At 40.2% G+C, this 20,524-nt stretch overlaps 1 protein-coding gene across 1 annotated transcript; it reads right to left on the reverse strand.

The window, feature by feature from the left end:
* Window positions 1–7,774: 7,774 nt before the first annotated feature.
* Window positions 7,775–20,250, reverse strand: LOC146499077 (uncharacterized). Its single transcript, XM_085138346.1, has 2 exons — window positions 20,056–20,250; window positions 7,775–19,783 (listed from the first exon to the last, which is right to left on the reverse strand). Exon 2 carries the CDS (start codon window positions 18,931–18,933, stop codon window positions 17,077–17,079), a length of 1,857 nt encoding a protein of 618 aa, XP_084994472.1. The 5' UTR covers window positions 18,934–19,783; window positions 20,056–20,250; the 3' UTR covers window positions 7,775–17,076.
* Between the last annotated feature and the right edge of the window lie 274 nt (window positions 20,251–20,524).

The following is a 20,524-nucleotide window of genomic DNA, read 5'->3' on the forward strand; positions in this document are numbered from 1 at the left end:
ACAAGATTTTACACAAGGCAATTTGAACCAGGTGAGTGCAGCGTTGTTATTAGAATAGAATAACATCAACAAAGTTTATAAATCATCTTGAAACATTAAAAAAAAAAGAAAAAGGCGGGTTGATTCAGTTTTGTCCACAGTCAGGCAAATATTAGCTGTGGAAAGCCTTTCGTTTAACTGTCACAGGTGATTCAGCTAATCGATACTATGTGTTTTCTCCAAGAAGCAGATGCATCTGCCAACCTGCCAGGATAGGACATAAATGCAGAAAAATTGCATGTTAAATTTAAATGCCAACAAAACATATGCCTCATTATAACTGCTCCAGTTTGGAGCCCAACTAGTCCCAAGGTAAGGAGCTAAACCAAGTGTATCATATGGCAGCAGCTGATCTCAGCTCTGTGGGTTTCATCATCAAGTCAACAGAATTAGTTGGTTTGCAGAACAAAGCACATCTGCTGAGCTGCTGTAGTGAGAGAATGAACTAGATTTCTATTGGCTCTGTGAGAAAAGAACCCTAAATTGTTTGAGCTAATTAAAAGTAGAAAAAGTCATCCCCTCGTCACAGGATTCAAGCCCATGCAATACCTGAAGTCAACACTGGCTTTGAGTGTACTCTTAGTGCTGTTGTCAAGGCTGAATAAATTTAGAGGCTTGTATCTGGAAGGGCATCCAGTGTATAATCTGGGCCAAGTCAGACATGTAGATCATACAGAATGACATTTCCATTCGTTGAGACCAGGGTTGAGTTCCATTCAGTTCAATTTTATTTATTTAGCACCAAATCACAACAACAGTTGCCTGAAGGCTGAAGGCTCTGCCTCCCACTTACTTCTAAATACTCTAGGAACCACAAGTAAGCCTGCAGTCTGAGAGCAATGTCCTCTAATGGGATTATATGGTATTATAAGGTCATTAAGATAAGATGGGGCCTGGTTATTCAAGAACTTGTTTGTAAGGAGCAGGAATTTAAATTCAATTCTGGAATTAACAGGGAGCCAATGAAGAGAAGTGAATATGGGAGAAATATGTTCTCTCTTTCTATTCCCTGTCAGTACTCTTGCTGCAGAAAAGGTGGTATAGTCAAGGAGATGAAAAAGTAAACAGGAGTACTGGGAAGCCAAGAAAAGAAAGAGATGATATAGGAAAAGGGAAACGCTTCCAGTGAGTTTTATGTGAGGATGGACACTACAAAATGAGAATAGGAGTTATACTGACTGGCTAGGCAAAGAGATCAAGCTGGAAAGGATGTGCTTTGAAGAGGATGATGAATGGGAAGGTGGTTTGTCCAGATCACATACCTGTGAAGGAATGAAGATGTCTAAGAGAGAGGATAGAAGGCCAGATTGTTTAACACAATCTTGAGTCATACCATCAAGATATGGGAAAGAACTATTAATGCTAAGTTAAGAAGAGAGCTGAGTATCAGTGAGTATCAGTGAGTAGAAGTACTCCTACATGCTGAGAAAGAGCACTACAGATGTGATGTTTGCTTTGAGCATTAATGGAGATGTATAGAGAAGGTTAGAAGGAGTTACGTTGTGTTTTTGTGGATCTAGTGAAAGCATATGATAGGATGCCAAGAGAGAAACTGTGATGCTGCATAAGGAAGGAGTAGCAGAGAAGTATGTGAGGGTGGTGGAGGACATACAGTGGGGCAAAAAAGTATTTAGTCAGCCACCGATTGTGCAAGTTCCCCCACTTAAAATGATGACAGAGGTCAGTAATTTGCACCAGAGGTACACTTCAACTGTGAGAGACAGAATGTGAAAAAACAATCCATGAATTCACATGGTAGGATTTGTAAAGAATTTATTCGTAAATCAGGGTGGAAAATAAGTATTTGGTCACCTCAAACAAGGAAAATCCCTGGCTCTCACAGACCTGTAACGTCTTCTGTAAGAAGCTTTTCTGTCCCCCACTCGTTACCTGTATGAATGGCACCTGTTTGACCTCATCATCTGTATAAAAGACACCTGTCCACAGCCTCAACCAGTCAGACTCCAAACTCCGCCATGGCCAAGACCAAAGAGCTTTCGAAGGACACCAGGAAAAGAATTGTAGACCTGCACCAGACTGGGAAGAGTGAATCTACAATAGGCAAGCAGCTTGGTGTGAAAAAATCAACTGTGGGAGCAATCATCAGAAAATGGAAGACATACAAGACCACTGATAATCTCCCTCGATCTGGGGCTCCACGCAAGATCTCATCCCGTGGGGTCAAAATGATCATGAGAACGGTGAGCAAAGATCCCAGAACCACACGGGGGGACCTGGTGAATGACCTGCAGAGAGCTGGGACCAAAGTAACAAAGGTCACCATCAGTAACACACTACAACGGCAGGGAATCAAATCCCGCAGTGCCAGACGTGTTCCGCTGCTGAAGCCAGTGCATGTCCAGGCCCGTCTGAAGTTTGCCAGAGAGCACATGGATGATACAGCAGAGGATTGGGAGAATGTCATGTGGTCAGATGAAACCAAAGTAGAACTTTTTGGTATAAACTCAACTCGTCGTGTTTGGAGGAAGAAGAATACTGAGTTGCATCCCAAGAACACCATACCTACTGTGAAGCATGGGGGTGGAAACATCATGCTATGGGGCTGTTTTTCTGCCAAGGGGACAGGACGACTGATCCGTGTTAAGGACAGAATGAATGGGGCCAAGTATCGTGAGATTTTGAGCCAAAACCTCCTTCCATCAGTGAGAACTTTGAAGATGAAACGAGGCTGGGTCTTCCAACATGACAATGATCCAAAACACACCGCCCGGGCAACAAAGGAGTGGCTCCGTAAGAAGCATTTGAAAGTCCTGGAGTGGCCTAGCCAGTCTCCAGACCTCAACCCCATAGAAAATCTGTGGCGGGAGTTGAAAGTCCGTGTTGCTCGGCGACAGCCCCAAAACATCACTGCTCTTTAGAAGATCTGCATGGAGGAATGGGCCAAAATACCAGCTACTGTGTGTGCAAACCTGGTAAAGACCTATAGTAAACGTTTGACCTCTGTTATTGCCAACAAAGGTTATGTTACAAAGTATTGAGTTGTATTTTTGTTATTGACCAAATACTTATTTTCCACCCTGATTTACGAATAAATTCTTTACAAATCCTACCATGTGAATTCATGGATTTTTTTTTCACATTCTGTCTCTCACAGTTGAAGTGTACCTCTGGTGCAAACTACTGACCTCTGTCATCATTTTAAGTGGGGGAACTTGCACAATCGGTGGCTGACTAAATACTTTTTTGCCCCACTGTATATAATGACAGTGTGGCAGTTGTAAGATGTGCAGTAGGAGTGACAGATGGGTTCAAAGTGAACCTCTTCCTGTTTGTGGTGGTGATAGACAGGTTGACTGACGAGGTCAGACAGGAGTCCCTGTGAACCATGATGTTTACAGACTATATTGTTTTGCACTACATCCTAGTGAAAGCAGTGAGCAGGTGGAAGAGAGCCTGCAGGGATGGAGGTATTCTCTGAAGTGAAGAGGAATGAAAGCCAGCAAGGCAAAGCACGACAGAATACATGCGTGAGTAAGAGGGAAAGGTGAATATGCAAAGCGTAGAGATAGTGAAGGTTGACGAGTTTAAAAAAACAGGCTTCAACTATTCAAAAGTAGCGCAAGAGAGTGGAAATAAGTGCAGGCAGAGTGGAGTAGGCGGAGATAAGTGTCATGGGTGATTTGTGAAAGGAAAGGATTACAAGATGGAAGTGAGAACAGAGTGGCCGATTCACTTATTTCCAGCCATTGTGGAGAAGGCTGCTACACTATTACTGGCAGTTGGATACAGTATTCTTAATTCTGGTGCTGCTACCAGCTATAGCCTCTGTTCCGTTGATTGTGATATGATTGTCATATTTTTCTGTTTTTACAGTTTTCTGTAAAAATAAATATGTTGCACAGGAGATGAGTTGGCCCATCATTTCAGCAGTGTAACATATGTGTGATTTTCTTCTATCACGGTCCTCAGCTATTGGTAAGTCCAGTTCAATATATGGTGGGTTTATTGAATTTAGGACACTACTACAGGATAGGATGTGCCACAGTCAACTTTTATCATGCATTATTCTTTTTCTTTCTTTTTTTGGTTTTAACAAATGCAATTATTAAAGGTATATTAATACTGGAGCCAATCTCCCTCAGTAGTGTATACTCAAACCTGTGTAATCTTTTCTGGTTGGTTTAAAAGACTCGTTATATTTCCTAGGGGTGACATTCTCCTAGGTGGTGTTGTCACATTTTAGTCATAACCCCTCAGACCACCTCGACACACAATCAAAACCACTGTTCCAGGAAGTTGATATCATTAGAATTCTAATTGTAAAAATACATTTTATGCACTTATCTTCATTCTGCCCTTTTGTCTTTCGATCACTGTGTATTAAATACATCTTGAAATTTTAAGCAGGGAACTGAATTTATTTAAGCAGGGTTTTCTCAGAATACACTTCATGCAGGGTTATTTAAAATGACATGGCCCTGAATTATTTATAACAACAGCTGAGCACAGTGTAGTCAGCACAGGTTAATGTCCTCACAATTATTATCTCTTTTACTCCCAGGTTACACCAGACATCTGTAAAATGAATACCTGAAGTCATGTCTCCCCTTTGGGCTGCATTTTCAATGTTACCTTTTGATCCTTTTAAGGCTTATATCTTGCTGCTGTAATGTAAAAACTCTCTAGAACACAGATCATCTGTTTTTTCCATATGTAGCTCTCAAAACAATACAAAAATACAGAGTTGTAACTAAAATAACAGCTTCTAAACATAACTCCAACACATCAAAAGTTGCTGGGTGATGCTTAAAGACATAAAAGTATGATGACTTGCAGAATCTACCAACTAGTGTAAACCACCTTTTTGATGAAGATGAATCGCAAAGGCAATTTTTCACCCGTCAAACTGAAGAACAATTACATTGTTTGTAGATGCTTCTAAATTACGCAAGTAATGACATTTCTGGAATGAATGATATACACCAGATCCAGAAAACTGTGTCAGATTAAAAACAAAAAACAAAAACTGAAAGAGGGCTCCCAGCCATGTTATTGTCAGCTGCAGATAAAAGTGAAAAGCTCAGTTTTAGAAATAATTTCTTCATGTAAATTTCTATTCAACTGCAGAAAAAAAACTTTTAAAGTTTATGATGTTGTCTGTGCTGGAAAAACTCAAAGTGATTTTGCATTTGATCAAAGTCCCTTTGATAAAACCACATGCTGTTTTCAGTTGAAGCCTGCACATGTGGGGTGGTGGTGGTGGTGGTGTGTGTGTGTGGGGGTGGTCATTTGCTCAGAGACAGAGGATTTTCCTAAGCCTTCCGTTGGGTCCTATAACCTGCTCTGAATCTCAGTAACCTCTCATCTGTCTTTAAAGTCTTGCCACGGATATACCTTTGTTTCCTGAGAGTGCAGCTGGTGAGATGCGTCTTCTTGTCTTTATGTAGAAATCAGGGTTGGTCCCTCTAGACTAGTGAACATGAGGATAATATGAGGGGTTATGTTAGCTGAGCATGAGGTTGAGAAGGAGAAGAGAAGGACTGGAAATGATAGGCACTAACAAGGGACTACCCAGGATCACCCTGATTTTATTAGGCAGCTTGAAATGGAATCAAGGTGGCAGGAGTCACTATGTATGTTCAATAAACTTTAATGGCTCCTATGGACAGTAGAACAGTAGAAGCTCTGCCTGCCTACATTACTGTAGCTCCTATTACAGAAGCTTTCATAACTGCTAGGTTATGGGTAAGTTCTCTCATTCATCAGAGTCCATGAAATCTGTTTAAAATATTCCCAAGCCTAAAATGCAACAAAGACAAAAGATGATTACTCTTAAAATTTGGCAAGCCATTATCATGGTGTCATAACCAGAGATAGGCAGTAATGTGTTACAAGTAACACGCTACTGTAATCTGATTACTTTTTTCAAGTAACGAGTAAAGTAAGGGATTATTGTTGCTAAAACAGTAATTAGACTACTGTTACTTTCCCATAAGCACGCTGCGTTACTAAAACTGTGATTTTTTTGCGAGAGTGTCTCATGACAATGACGTAAGCGAGTGCGACGTTCCTGGCAACAGCTGTGTGCAGATCAACAATGGATAATATCGAGTGCGGGAGAGAGTATGAGCGTGCAGCATTTAAAGCTTGGAAGTACTGACCTTACTTTGAGTTTGATTCCGTAAAAAGTGACAAAAACATTAACGTCCGCTGTTCTCTGTGTAACTGTCCCTGAGACAGTTAAAATAAAGTTGGTTATTTCATGTTTCTGTGATAGATTCATGCTTAATTTAGTTCATTTATTTACAAGATAAGATGATAAAAGTGTAACATTAATTAAAAAACATGTCTAAAATATGTGATTACAAAATATGGGTTTGTTAAATATGTAAAGTTCTGTAAAGCTTGTATGAGGTAAAGTTTGTAATTGTCACATGACCAGAGTTTGGTTGAGAGCGCAACCATGGCATCGTGGAGCTAGCATGGATACATGGCTACAGATGCATCTACAGCCTCAGCGTTAATGTTATTCTGCATGTGGTCCAAGAGGTGCACACGATATGGTTTCATGTATATTGTTTGTATAATGTTGCATACGTGTTCTACACTGGTAATGAGAGGGCATTTTTGTTATATCCATTATTGTGCATTTTTTCTGTTCTGCTTGCACAAGACTGTTTATGGACACTGATATGAGAGACTGATAAGCTCAAAACATTTATGTTGTAAACTTTGTGTTTCTTCAGTTTTCACGGTGTCTGAAGACAATAAGAGTGAGAGAGAAATAAATTTCCAAAGACATCAGTATGATGCGTGGCCATTCCTTGTTGGACCCCTGTAGTTACACCCTGCGTGGGAAGAAAACTTATTTTTACAGCGTAAAAAACCCTTAACTTCCCCTAAACCCTTGCCTCGCTTCGTGAATTATCAACATTACACTTCAGACAACACGAAGAAAAACACTTAGAATAATATGAAAACATGTTTTTAACAAAAGATGCTGACATATTACTAAAATTAACATCTGAAAATGTGCCGTGCATTATGAATGATGCATGCTGTTTGAAAAACCTTGCATCCGTCCATTGTACCAACCATTTCCTTTTGTACAAATCCTCTCAGCTCTTTTTTTAGTAACAAGGAAGAAATTATTTTCTTCCTTGTTACTAAAACCGATTCTAAAGTACATTTTCAATAGCCTAGAAGTACACAGCTGTTATACCATCTGATTAGATAACAGGTACAGTAACCACAGTTTTATATGAAGTTAAAAGAAGGAAATTAGAGGTCTGCCAGGTTGTAATGTTTTTAAGACATTTATGCAGTTTAATCAAATTGGTGCGAGTTACCTGGCTTCATGGGCAGGTAAAACATCATCTGCATTGTAATAAAAATATATGCTATGCCTTCCAATGATACGGTCTAGGGAAAGCATGTATATTGTAAATAGAATTGGTCCTAGCCCAGAGCCCTGTCAATTTTGGGGTAAAGAAAAAATGCCATGGCAGGCACAGCTGGCTGCCGGCGGAGCTCACGGGCACGTCACTGCAGCCCCCCCTGGCTTCTGCTCCGTGGCTGCTGGGTGACCCCTCATCTGGGACTCTCCTCAGCTCTTTCTGGGACGGTGGCACGGCTGCCCCTCTGTTGGTCTTCCTTGGTCTCTTGTGTTCTGGGGGCCTCTGGATGTCTGGAGTTTTGATCTCCTCCATACCTGCTTCATGCCCTGGAGGACGGGGCAGTGGCCCCCCACACCCTCTAGCAGATCATTACATGAGGGAACCTTTTAAGAAAACAAGCGCGTCCATGCTCACAGGTGTACACACGGGTGATCACACACACAAACTACACCCTTTTTGGCTCCTACCTCAATGCACACTGTGCTGTCGATCTTACGTGCTGCACAATAATGTTTAATATTTAGTATTTACTGTCATATTCCCATATATCATTGTGATGTGGTTTATTGTATTACTCTCGTTTTCTTCTGCTTGTTTTCTTTTTTCTTTCTCAACAGGTGATCCAGGTGATCGATATATGTATTTATTTATTTATTTATTTATTTATTTATTTTTTTCTGCTTATTCTGTTGGTTTTTGTTTTTTGCCCTTCTCCCCCGTCCCTCTTCTCAACTGTTTTTCTTTCCCTCTTTCTTTCTCCCTTTTCTTTCCCCCAGTCAAGTCTGTCCCGTATTCAGCAAGTGAAAATAAAATAAAGAATAAAAGGTGAATCAAATGGACCATTACGGCAAAGCTGGGATGGTCAATTTGGTAAAGAAAATCCGTTGGGCATCTTTCTTCGCCTTTAGACAATAATTCTGATGGCAAAAGAGCCAAACGGGACAGGCAAAAAAAAAAAGAAAAAAAAAAAAGAAAAAATGCCATGTCGATGCCAAGGTCACAGTGGAGCGTCCAAATCAATTGTTACATCTGAGGCATGTAGAAGAGCATCACTGATAACACATCACATTGAACCTTAAAGCTGATGGCCAACAACAGCAGAAGACCACACTCAGTGCACCTACTATCAGCTATAAACAGAAACTGAGGCTCATCAAAATTAGACAATAGAAGACTGTAAAAATCCTTTTCTGGGCTGATGAGTTTCAATTTCTGCTGAGACAATCAAATGCTAGGGTCAGAATTTATTTAAACAGCATGAGAGCTTTTTACATAAAATGAATAACCATGTTTATCCTTTTATAAGGACAGTGCAACCATGTTCTCGGGGCTGCTTTCAACATGATAGCATGCCAAATTACAATATTCAAATCATGTCAAACGGCTTTCTTGAATACAAGTTCACTGTACTTACAGGACCTCCACAGTCACCAGATTATCAAACCAATAGGGAACCTATTGTCAAAGAATGGGAGAGTTGCATCATAGATATGCAGCCAACAAATCTAAAAATTCTGAAATTTTATATTAATTTATTGTCATACTCTCGACTACCTTGTAAGGCCCCCTGTGTTAAAAAAAAGAAAAAAAGAAGACTTGCTCCATGTTTAGTTTGTGGTGAAAGAAATCACAAGCAGAGCTATCGAGCACATTTGATTATCGTGACAATAATAGTGTCTCCCCCTTCTTGTGCGCTGCCATTCCCCAGAACAGGGGTCACCAACTCCAGTCTTCAAGAGCTACTGTCCTGCAGCTTTTAGATGCGTCCCTGTTCCAACACACCTGAATCAAATGAATGGCTTGTTATCAGGCCAAACATGAGGGCATGCTGAAGAGGTAATTCAACCATTTGATTCAGCTGTGTTGGAATAGGGATGCATCTAAAAGCTGCAGGACGGAGCTCTTGAGAACTGTTGAAGAACCTTGCCCTAGAGTGAAAAACTCTGTCCATTCATCATGTTGATTGTGGTAGAGCTGCAGCATATCCCAGCTGTGATAGCTCAACACAGCAGGGTACACCCTGGACAGGTTGCCAATCTTTTGCTGGGCTAAAACACACATATAAACAGCCTCACACCTGTGGTCAATTTAGAATCACCAATTACCTAACCCCATGCCCATACAAGTCTTTAGGCTGTGTGAGGAAGCCGGAGTGCCCAGAAACTCTCTTCAACCCTGGGGAAAATATGTAAACTTCACACAGAAAGGCCCCTGATTGGCTTCAAACCGGTCTGGTGAGTTAATTTGTCTTAATTATTTTGCCATTATCTTCCACGTATCTGATTCAGGTCACAGTGAGGCTGAGTCTATCCCAGGTGGATGGGGCCATTTAAATTGAGTTCCTCTAACGACTTCCACTGGGAGGCAAGAGCATCTTTACAAAACTTCACGGCAGTTGTTCATCAGCAATGACCTGCATTCCCAAGAAATTAAGTTAATAAACAATCATTTTAATGATAACCAGAACTACAAAGCAGATCAGTTAAATATTAAAGAATGAGGATACATCTTCTCTAAACCACAAAGGTTTATAAATAATGAGATGCAGAAACATTTAACTAAATCAGAGAACACCTATTAAGTTATTTTTTTCTGAAGACAATATTATATATGGTGCAGTTCAATGTTCCCTCTAATTTTTCATATGTGAGCGAACACACAAACTTCCTGAGCGGTCCCTTGGACCACTGTGAGCAACAGCAGGCGTGTGCACTGTGGTCACGCCAGCATCAAATCCATCCAAGTTACATGGTTTATTAAAATAAGCAAATTACAGCATTTACATTTATGTTAGACTACTTTTAATTAACTGCTTTAGCCCACTTACAATGAAAATTTAAATAAATCTTGTTCATGACCTGTGTAGTATGTTAATACTACTGGAAGTAAAAATAACTTGAACTCCAATTTTGAAAAACAACTTTTTTTTTCTTTTATAAAGCTCTGACTTGTGTTGTGAGTATGAGTCTGTGGTCTGGGAGACAGTCCTGTAACTCCCTGTCTGCAAAATACAGGCGTTGTTTTTGCTCACAGGCGGTGAGTGCTTTTGAGCATTTTCCTTATAAAACGCCGTTTTTACCGTTTCTTCCTGCAGTAAATATAAACAACGATAGTATTCAGGAAGAAAACCAAACATTGCATATTTTTATCATAACTCTGGTTTTACGTGGCCTATCAACACAATTTAAAAACTGGTATAAAGTCCACACTTTTTCCGTCAATTGTTCCGTCTGTCCTGCTCACATCTCCAATGGTTGTACACGTTGTCATTAACGTGGCTTCGCCCCACATCAGCCACGCCGCTTTGCTTGCTAAAACACCGGTGTCGGCACATAAGGACGCTGTCATAACCTGTCAACGACGTTGATTAGCTGAGTACATACAAATGTGAATCGCATCATTGGCTGGACTATGGGATAAAGTGGCATCATTCTAATCCCATATGGGAGCAGCCAGTCACTTACTGACTAGCACTGCAAAACAGAATTGTTAAAGTTTTAATTTTAATTTCAATTCAGGTTAGATTTTTTTTTCTGTGCGTAACACAGATTTTCTGTGCGCAGAGACCGTGCCAGCAGTGCGCAATTGCGCACGCGCACAGCTTAGAGGGAACATTGCTGCAGTTTCTTTTCATAATATTCTATAGTTATATAGTTTAAGCCACCAAAGTAGTGGGTCCCAATACAGTATTGCTATTTTCATCCAAACAGTGACATTGAAAGATGAATAAAAATCAAGAGAATAGTCAATAGTAAAAATATCCACTGGCAACCCTCACAGTTCATAAATTGGATGATTGGTGTTGGAAGAAATTGCACCCGTGTAACCAGATAAGCCTGTGTAATTTCTTGTATTGTATTATATCATATTTTAAATGTAATATAAGATCATATCTGCCTCCCCTGTGCACACACAGGCAGATATTAAACGCCTTCACTGGTGTCTTCTCCCAGTTGTCTGATCTGCAGCAGGACTCCCACCTCGCTCAGCTTTGCCTCCAGGTTTCTGCGCTCACAAATGCACAACTTCAGCCCAATTTTGACTCAGAAATTACCATTGTTGTTTGGTCATAACATTGCATCAGGTATAGTATTGTTTCCTTCACAGGCATGTGGACCCCAGTCCAGTTTTCTGTCATTATCCTGCAAAGACAACATTTTTTACTGCCCACCTGTGTTGTGTATCTCTTGTTTATTCAGTGGGTGCCAGATTAGATGGGGGATTTCATTTGATGCAGAAACCTCAGTGGAGATAGAAAATGCCACTAAACTGCAGAGGGAGTAAATCAGGAAGACAGAGATGAAAGGAGAGTAGAAATAGAGAAAGGTAGCATCTGTTTGGCAGGTGGACCGTGGTTTGTCTCCTGAGAAAGAAACATGTGACATGGATAATAAATGTAAGCCTTCATATTGTTCTTTGTTTCAGCTGATATTGCCATGCAAGCAAATCTAAACTGATCATATAGATAAAATACCCACATCATATGACGTCACTGCCACAAAGGCAAAAACACTTAATTTAAAGTGGACCTGCTGTGCAAAAACAGAAAACACGGACCTCTGGATGCTATTTGTTCAGAAGGAAAAGGTGAAAATGTGCATTCAATAACAGAAAAATGAAAAATGTCACTTCCCTTTGGATTTATATTTATGATTTATTTTTTTTATTATTATTATGTGTAGTTGTGTTTTTAGATTGTTTGAGGGTATTTTTTGTTTGTTTGTTTGTTTGTTTCTCTTTTGGTTGTATTTGAGTGAGTGAGTTTTCATCTTATCCTGTCTCCCATGTGTTTCACATGTCTTGTTAAAGGCCTTTTATGTGTTTCAGAACCGGAACAACCACGCAACGTTTTCATACAAGATGATTTTAAACACCACCAGCGAAGGGCAGAATAATGAACAGCAACCGAGAGTGCATTCATAGCCGGTCTGATAAATCAGATCTGTGATTATAACCAGATCTTCATTCACCCAAATACCAATTTACTTAAATTCTATAACTCTCAGTCTGAAGTTCAGTTTTTTCTTGATTGATTTAGTTAAAAAAAATTTTACTGTGGCGATGAACTGAGGCAGTATTTGGGCATTGCAATTTCTTTTCTAAGCTTTTCTATCCGAGTCCCCAAAATAGGCAAAAAATATTTTAAAAGGGTTTGAAGTTAACTGAACCTTACCACTACCTGTAACCCTAAATAGGTTGCCAATGACCTGGTGGATTACACGAGGTTAATTTTCAAACTCATCCTGTTTTCCCCGCTCAAAGATTTCTATCAGATTAAAGTAAACTCCTTTCTAACTTTGAGTTCAAGTGCTCATTTTATAAAAATGTTGATTCCCTACTTTTCAAAGTTTTCTTCAAAAACATATCCCCATTTATCAAAAATTGTTCTCACTTTCCAAAATTCACTCATTCAGATTCTCAAATTAGTCCCCACAAAGGCACAGATGGACACATGGGTACATATAGCATACCTCTTCTCATCTGCATGCTGGTGAAACAATCAGTATGTTTCACCACACACTCATTAACATGGATAGATTGTGAGCGTAAACAATTTGAATATGATTGTGAGATGTAAGGAGCCCCAGGGTGTGTGCAAGTGTGTTTGCTGATTGAGTTCTGGATGGTTGACCTATCAAGAGGATGTACCAGTTATACTGCTGTGCATGAGTGCGTGTGTGTGTGTGTGTGTTAGTCACTGTTAATGCATACCACCAGAGACACCCCCTCCTGCCTCTCTGTCCCTTCTCAGAAATACAACCTGCCTATTTGCATGCTCACTGACTGTAAAATTGCCAAATCCTACTGAATAAACTCTTAACCAAACACATCTAATGACTTCATATTAGCATCTGAGTGTTGGGGCCCTTTTCATCTTCTGCACAGTTTAGTTTAGGGTTCGGGGGGCTTTAGTAAGAAGTAAAGTGTGTATTTATGTTTATGTGTATTTATGTAATTATGAGACACAAAGAGAGAAAGACCTTCAATAGGTGACAGATGGAGCTTTGTGAGTGGGTATGGCTTTGTTGTTGTGAGTTAATGTTTCATGCAGAGACATTTGGGATATTTTAAGAGCCTGGAGCAGGGAAGAAAATACTGTGAATGACTTGCCCTCTCCAGAGTCCTTTTGCTTCTTTTGGTCTTGTTCTGATGGAAAATATTTATCTGATGCTTAAAAGCAGGTTTAACTGCAGTGCAGCAGCTCAAACACATAGACAGGTTCCCTTGAGCAGATTTGAATGGGGGTATATTTCTCCAAATTGTCTCTAGGGGGCACTATTAGTCATATTTTTCAGCACACAAAGGATTAAAAGCTCAGAGGTATAGTATAGCATCTATAGGATGCAGCGAGAGAACAAAAGAAAAGCAGAGCAGAGGCACTCATATTCTTTTCTTTCCTCTCAATCCACAGCATATTACATGTTTTTGTTGAACTTCCGTAAGACCTCAAAGTTCATTATCTGCTATCAGTTTGCAAGGGTTGTCACACAAAAGAACAACCTTGTCCCTGTGCTTTATGTACAGAAATAGCATAAATGCTTTCAAAATATATATCGACATACTTCTACCATTCTCAGCTTCTTCTTTGATCTTTTGGAATTTCTCTGCTCATGATGTGAATATTGTGGGTGGTTCACTTTAGAGACAGTAATTTGAAGTGGTTGAATTCCACTTTTTCTTGAAATATTATTTTTATGGTGTTTAAGAAATAAATCTGTGGGAAAACACAAGAAGAAAACCTACCTTGATGGTAAAAGAAGAGGAAAAAAGCATGCATTTAAAGAAACAGGATCTTCTTCCAGCATGTATTTGAGTGCTTGTGGTAGCAAGATAAAGAGCACTGCAGTGTTCTGAAACACCACTACAACTCTATTGCATTTGGTGTGACTGTGCTATTTAATTCTGTGGCAACACTTTCTTGTCACATACCCACCCAAGTGCTAACCCAGAGTCAACAGGTAGGTGGTAAAAACTGCTAAATTTCCTAAGGACCAATGAAAGACATTATCCCCAGACACCAATGTAAAAAAATTCACAGCATTAAAAAGTATAGACTGGATCAATACACTCTTTAATTATATGGATATAGGTAACGTTCATGCCTTCTTAACAATTCTTTAAAGAAAAAAGCCACCTGGCTTCTTGAATGGGAGCATGGCTGCACTGATATATAGTTGTCCTCACACCTGTTTGACACAAGTATGAGCCTAAACAAGCTCATACTTGTGTGAATGAGGTCATGTTATGTATCAGACAATTCCTTCAAAAATGTTTCAGAAGGTAGCTATTTTTATGGTTTTATTACAAGAAGGGTTTTTTTCTATGCAGTTGTGTCTGTGCATGTTCTCCCAGTGCATACATAGATTTTCTTATTAAGTGGTGATTACAATTGGATGAAAAGGAAAATGATTAAATCTCTTGTTTCAGCCTAAAATAGTGTTTGTGCAACATACTATACCCTAGAAATCTACTCCAATATGTTATTTAGGTACACTTGCAGTTATAACTATACAGTAGTCCTTACAATCTACACAAATGTACCTCGAGGGACAATTATTGCACCACAAGGTAACTATGTGTAATTTTTCAGGGGCCATAAAGCTACATGCATGGTACCAAATAGTTATATGTACATATTTTCAGTTTTTCCTACATTTTAAGGTATACTATCAGGAGGCAATGTTTTAGTCTTATATGTCAATGCTTTTTAAGTCAAATGAAAAGAATTAAATGTAATTATTAAATAATTAAATAATATATATATCTCTCTATCAATTCATGCATTATTGGGTACTTCAATATGGTTTAGGTTTAGGACTTTTTCTTCATGGAGGTGGCTTTGTGTACAGCCAAGGCCAGCATCGTACTGGACAAGGTTAAATCATGCAGTATTATTGTCATAAGTTCTTGCACTGCAACAACTTTGGATTCAAAAAAAGAAAAAATCATACCACAGCAGAAGCTGCAATCACACATGAACAGTTCCTTTACATGTCTGTCATTGACTTCAGCTGAAGCCTATAAGACTGTATAATAAGCAGGATCCTGAGCTTCTGCTTATCAGAGAATGCAGCATTAGTCACTTTCCTCCTCATCTGTCCTTTTCAACCAAAGCAAGGTCTTAACCATGCACTATGTTGTGATTGTATTCTAGAGTTGATTGGTGACTAGTTGTTGTCACATACATTATAAATATGTGTGTATATTATGGCAGACCAAAAGGTTGAAAAAACTGTTTGCATGCGCCAGATAAAGTTGTGAAGCTCACAAATCAGCCCTGGCTCTGCTGCCAGATGCATGAGAAGATAACACTGCATCAGTGTAAACTCTCGGATGCATGTATAAATGCATGTATATACAGAATTTATGTTTGCATATTTATGCTTTCATTTTGAATAATACATCCAAGTGTAACAGTTAAATATTTTTATGATCTCAAATCTAGTTGATCTGTCAAACTCTGTGGAGCTGACACACTGCTGAGTACACAGGGATGTCATCTAGCGCTCTTTTCAGACAGTAAATCGTTCCGTATCTTTAATGATAGCACTATATATTCAAGGAGTTTCTACATAGCTGGACTGACAACAAGATGTCTAGCAACACACAGAACAAAATATAGCACTTAGATTTCCTTTGACATTGTTAATCTAAGCCATTAAGAGGCAAAGAAACTCCTGTATGTTTGTGATAAATGCAAACAGTGCAATTTTATGCCAAAATGAAAACTAAAATTGCCTTGTGCTGCGAAATCTGCGCAAACACAGCCTCTTAGTGCCTACTATTCCATCATATATGTGCAAATGTATTTCTGATGTGGATTTACATTGCATTTTTGTATTTCCGCTATTGGTTCATATGTTGCTATTTTAGGGCCACTGTTCATATTAAAAAATGGAGACCTGGAAGGATTTCTGGCATGTGGCAGAATCTGAGGAGTAATGTAAGAGACGGCAAAGACAAAACTCAGAAACTTGAAAGAAAAAAAATCTAATCGGAAATTTTCTGAACAAGGTGAGAGCAAAAGGTAGAAAAAATATATTTTTTCTGAAAAAATAAATCACATAACTTATGTCTTCCCTCTAAAGTCCAACCAAAAGCTAGAATCATTAATTACATAGTTCCATATTCATAAGCTTCTATGATTTCACTTCCACAGAAACAAAGAAGTTGAATCAACTCCCTCCAGCTTTTTCTACCTTTCTGATTCTCTGTAACATTGAGAGACTTGAGTGTCTTTGATACTTTCATACTTTGAACAATTTTGACTGTAAAATTACAATTCTATTTTTCTACAATGATCACTATTATACAGTTTCGTCTATTGGGCAATCGTGGCTCAAGAGGTGGCAGTTGTAACCAGAAGGTTGCCGGTTCGAGTCCCGGCTCGGACAGTCTTGGCCGTTGTGTTCTTGGGCAAGACACTTCACCTACCGCCTACTGGTGATGGCCAGAGGGGCCGATGGCGTGATATGGCAGCCTCGCTTCTGTCAGTCTGCCCCAGGGCAGCTGTGGCTACAACTGTAGCTTGCCTCCACCGGTGTGTGAATGAGAGAGTGAATGAATAGTGGAATTGTAAAGCGTTTTGGGTGCCTTGAAAAGCGCTATATAAATGCAATCCATTATTATTATTATTATTATTATTATTATTATTATTATTATTTATTATAATATTTATTTATATGTGTTTCCCTATTTGACATGAACTGTGAGCGTCCCAGGATTTGTTGTGTGACTGCTCTTTGACATGAAAGCTGTTTTGACAGGGTGTTAGGAGACTTGGACGCCTGTTCTCTAGAACACTCGTTCTGTATGTGCCTATGATGGCTGGCTTATGGGGTCCTCCTAGGCATACATCACCTACAATAACCCACCCAAGTGCAAGTCTCTGGGCAAATGGAGCATTGACTGGTCCATTCACTCGTTCATACACTTTGTGCATTTGTATTATGTCTCGGCCTAACAGCAACATAATCTCGGCCTCAGGGTCTAGGGGCTGCATATGATCTGCTAGGTGTTTGAGGTGTTGATGGGCTAAAGCAATCTCTTGCGTTGGGATTTCATTCTTGTTGTCTGGGAGTGAGTCATACTCGAGCAAAGAAGGCAGAGGAGAGCTAAACTGGCCATCAACGGACTGTATAAAGAGGTTCTCAGCTAAGCGGCCATTTGTGGTGGAAACCCCTGTACATGTCTTAAGTGTGTATGGCGCTAGGTTGCTCATTGGGATGCCAAAGGTGTCGAAAAGATTTGACTTCGCTAATGACCTATTGCTCTGGTCATCCATGATAGCGTAAACCTTGACTTTTTTGTCTGGATGCCCCTTTGGATAAATGTAGGCTTGGCATATTTTGGAGCAGGAACGCCCCCCACCTAAGTCCTCACAAACTTGAGTGCATGCTGAGCTAGTCTCCAAGTCTAGGCTACTCTCCCCGCCATGCTCCTCCCTGTCCTGGTCTGGGGCAATGTTTTGAGCTTTTGTGTTTTGTGTCCATGGAGCTGGACCTGCATGCAGCGCTGCAACGTGTTTGTTGCTGTTGCACTCTAGGCAAGTAATCTCTTCCTTACAGTCTTTAGCTTGGTGAGCTGAGGAATCGCAGCACCTAAAACAGATGTTGTGTTCTCTGAGGTATGCCTTACGCTCATCTAGTATCTTTTCCCTGAAACCTCTACACTTCCTTAACGGGTGCGGTTTCTTGTGGATGGGACACAGTTTGTTTGTGAACTCACTCGTGCTGCCTAAGCTTGGTTTGTGAGTTTTGTTTACCTCTGTTTTGTGGACGGCAATAGGCGGTCTTGACTTGACAAATCTTGTATAGTGGTTGTCGTGAGTTGTTGGATAGGATGTGGGACCTGATACAGTAGACTTAAAACTGGGGTCATTTCTCATTTTCGCTTCATCTTGTATGAAGCGACAGAAGAATGAGAATGGGGGGAAATATACATTGTGTCTCTGCTTGTATTTAGTCCCCTCTGACATCCACCTGTCTTGAAGATTTGTTGGCAACTTATCAACTATCGGGGAAATGCCACGTGATGTGTCCAAATACACTAGCCCAGGTAAAGAGCCGTCTGATTTGGCTGCATCAATTTCAGAAAGCAGGTTGCCAAGTTCTCTGAGATTCTGGGGGTCTTTGTTTGACACTCTAGGAAAGCGTTCAAGTCTGTCAAGGAGCGACTTCTCAATAGCCTCTGGGGTGCCATAACATTCTTGTAGCCATGTCCAAACTCGACGTAGGCCCTCTGCTTGATTGTTGAGATGGACAGAGCGTATACGTTTGGCATGCTTAGACGACTCTTCTCCAAGCCACCGGGTGAGCAAATCTAACTGTTCGCTAGGCTTTAAGCTTAACCCTTCAATAGCGTTACAGAAAGAAGCTCTCCATGCCCAGTAGTCCTCTGCTCTGTCTGTAAACTTTGTCAGACCATCTGCCACCAATTCTCTTTTTGCCAGAAACTTAGCGAGATTAGCAAAGTCACTGTTCCCGTTGTTGAATTGCATTGGCTGGAAAGGTGGAGTGTAAGGGAAAAAGCTCATAGGTTGAGGTGTGGTACTTACATACCTTTGGCCACATTTTTCTTGGGTATCAGCAGCTGGTGTCAGATGGCTGCCAATCTCATATTTGATGTCCTGTTGATTTACCTGTGGGACATATTGATGTGAAGTGGCTGGATCGGGGATTGGACTGATGTCACATTGTTTTATCGGTGTAAAGTGTTTAGGGTCCGGCAAGTCTTCTCTGCGATGCTCTGGTGAAGAATATCCAAGATAACTCTGTAGTCTGTATGACTGGGTTGAAGCTGGAAGCTGGAGTAGAGCGTGAGAGTTCAGCGCTGGTTGTGAGTTCTCTTGACCCTGTCGTGATTCCCCATATTGTTTTTCTGACTCACGAGATTTCCCCGCTTACCTCCTCTGCTATTGCTGCTTCAAATACATTGGCTTCAGCGAGCGCAGCTTCTGCTTCCTTTTCTTCTTTTAGTGCTTCTAATGTAGCACTTAACTCTCCTTGCCTCATTTTCACCTCAATCTCCTGTCGTGTAAACTCTGCTCTGACGCGTGCTGCTTCGGCCTTTGCCCGTGCTTCGACTGCTGCTTTGGCGAGTGAGCTGCGGGATCTGGATGTTCATCCAGAGCAGGTGGACCGTACCTCCAGCTGCTCCTCCTCTGCTGACAGCATAGTCGCGTCCGGGTCAGATGTCTGGGAGACTGCCTCCTGAAGTAGGCGTTTCGCCAGTGTTTTTACTATTCTGCCCTCGCACTTAACTAGGCAGACAGACAACCATCATCCCATGTAGAAAAATCACATCGTTGTTCCTTTCTGGTGGATTTATTTGATTGGATGCATAGCATGGCTTTGTTGAAATACATGAATGGATGAATGGTAAAACTGTAAACAAACACAAAATATCCCGTATGAGCTGACATAAGCAAACATTCTTACAATTAGAAGACGCTATGACCTGTTACTATGCAAAGCAAAGCAGAAGGAAACAAGCTAACGAGCTAACGTTAGCGGTTTGCTAGCGCTAATTAGCGTCTAGGCTAATGACTAATAAAGCACATCATTGAGTGAATTTACTTTCTCAAAATATCACAAACAACACACGGCAGTTAGTGCTAAACATTCACTGGTAAAACACAACATCACTGCCAACTTACAGACTGTGCTGGCTTAAGAGGCAGCATAGGCAGGCACAGGAGTAGCAAACTGTCCTTCTCCCGTTAGACAGGAAGTAATGAGAAGTAGCACTTTCGGTAGAATGTCAAAATAAAATGAACAGTGTGCCAGAAACAAATAAAGATTGCATGAACTTATATAACACTACATAACGTGAGTGGTGACTCTTAAGGAGCCAGAACATTATTATTATTATTACTATTATTACTATTATTATTATTATAACTCATCAAGAATTGACCGAGCCTTGCTTAAAACCCTCAAATTCTAGAGTGTTCACCTAAAGTGGTGCCTGCCACTTTGCATCACACCTTTGCAATACCCTTAGGTTTTTAACGTAAAGGAAGCAATTCCGGCTGATAAAAGCTTCAATAAAGCAGGAGTAAAACATTCTCATAAAAGTGCAATTAGCACTGAAATAGAACAGTTTGGTGGGCTTTTTCTTTTTAA

This window comes from Neolamprologus multifasciatus, chromosome 17 (assembly GCF_963576455.1).
Source record: "Neolamprologus multifasciatus chromosome 17, fNeoMul1.2, whole genome shotgun sequence".
Taxonomy (NCBI): domain Eukaryota; kingdom Metazoa; phylum Chordata; class Actinopteri; order Cichliformes; family Cichlidae; genus Neolamprologus; species Neolamprologus multifasciatus.

Excerpts from the sequence above, each read along its gene's own strand:
- LOC146499077 (XM_085138346.1), bottom strand. The coding sequence starts at position 18,933 with ATGAGCTTTTTCCCTTACACTCCACCTTTCCAGCCAATGCAATTCAAC.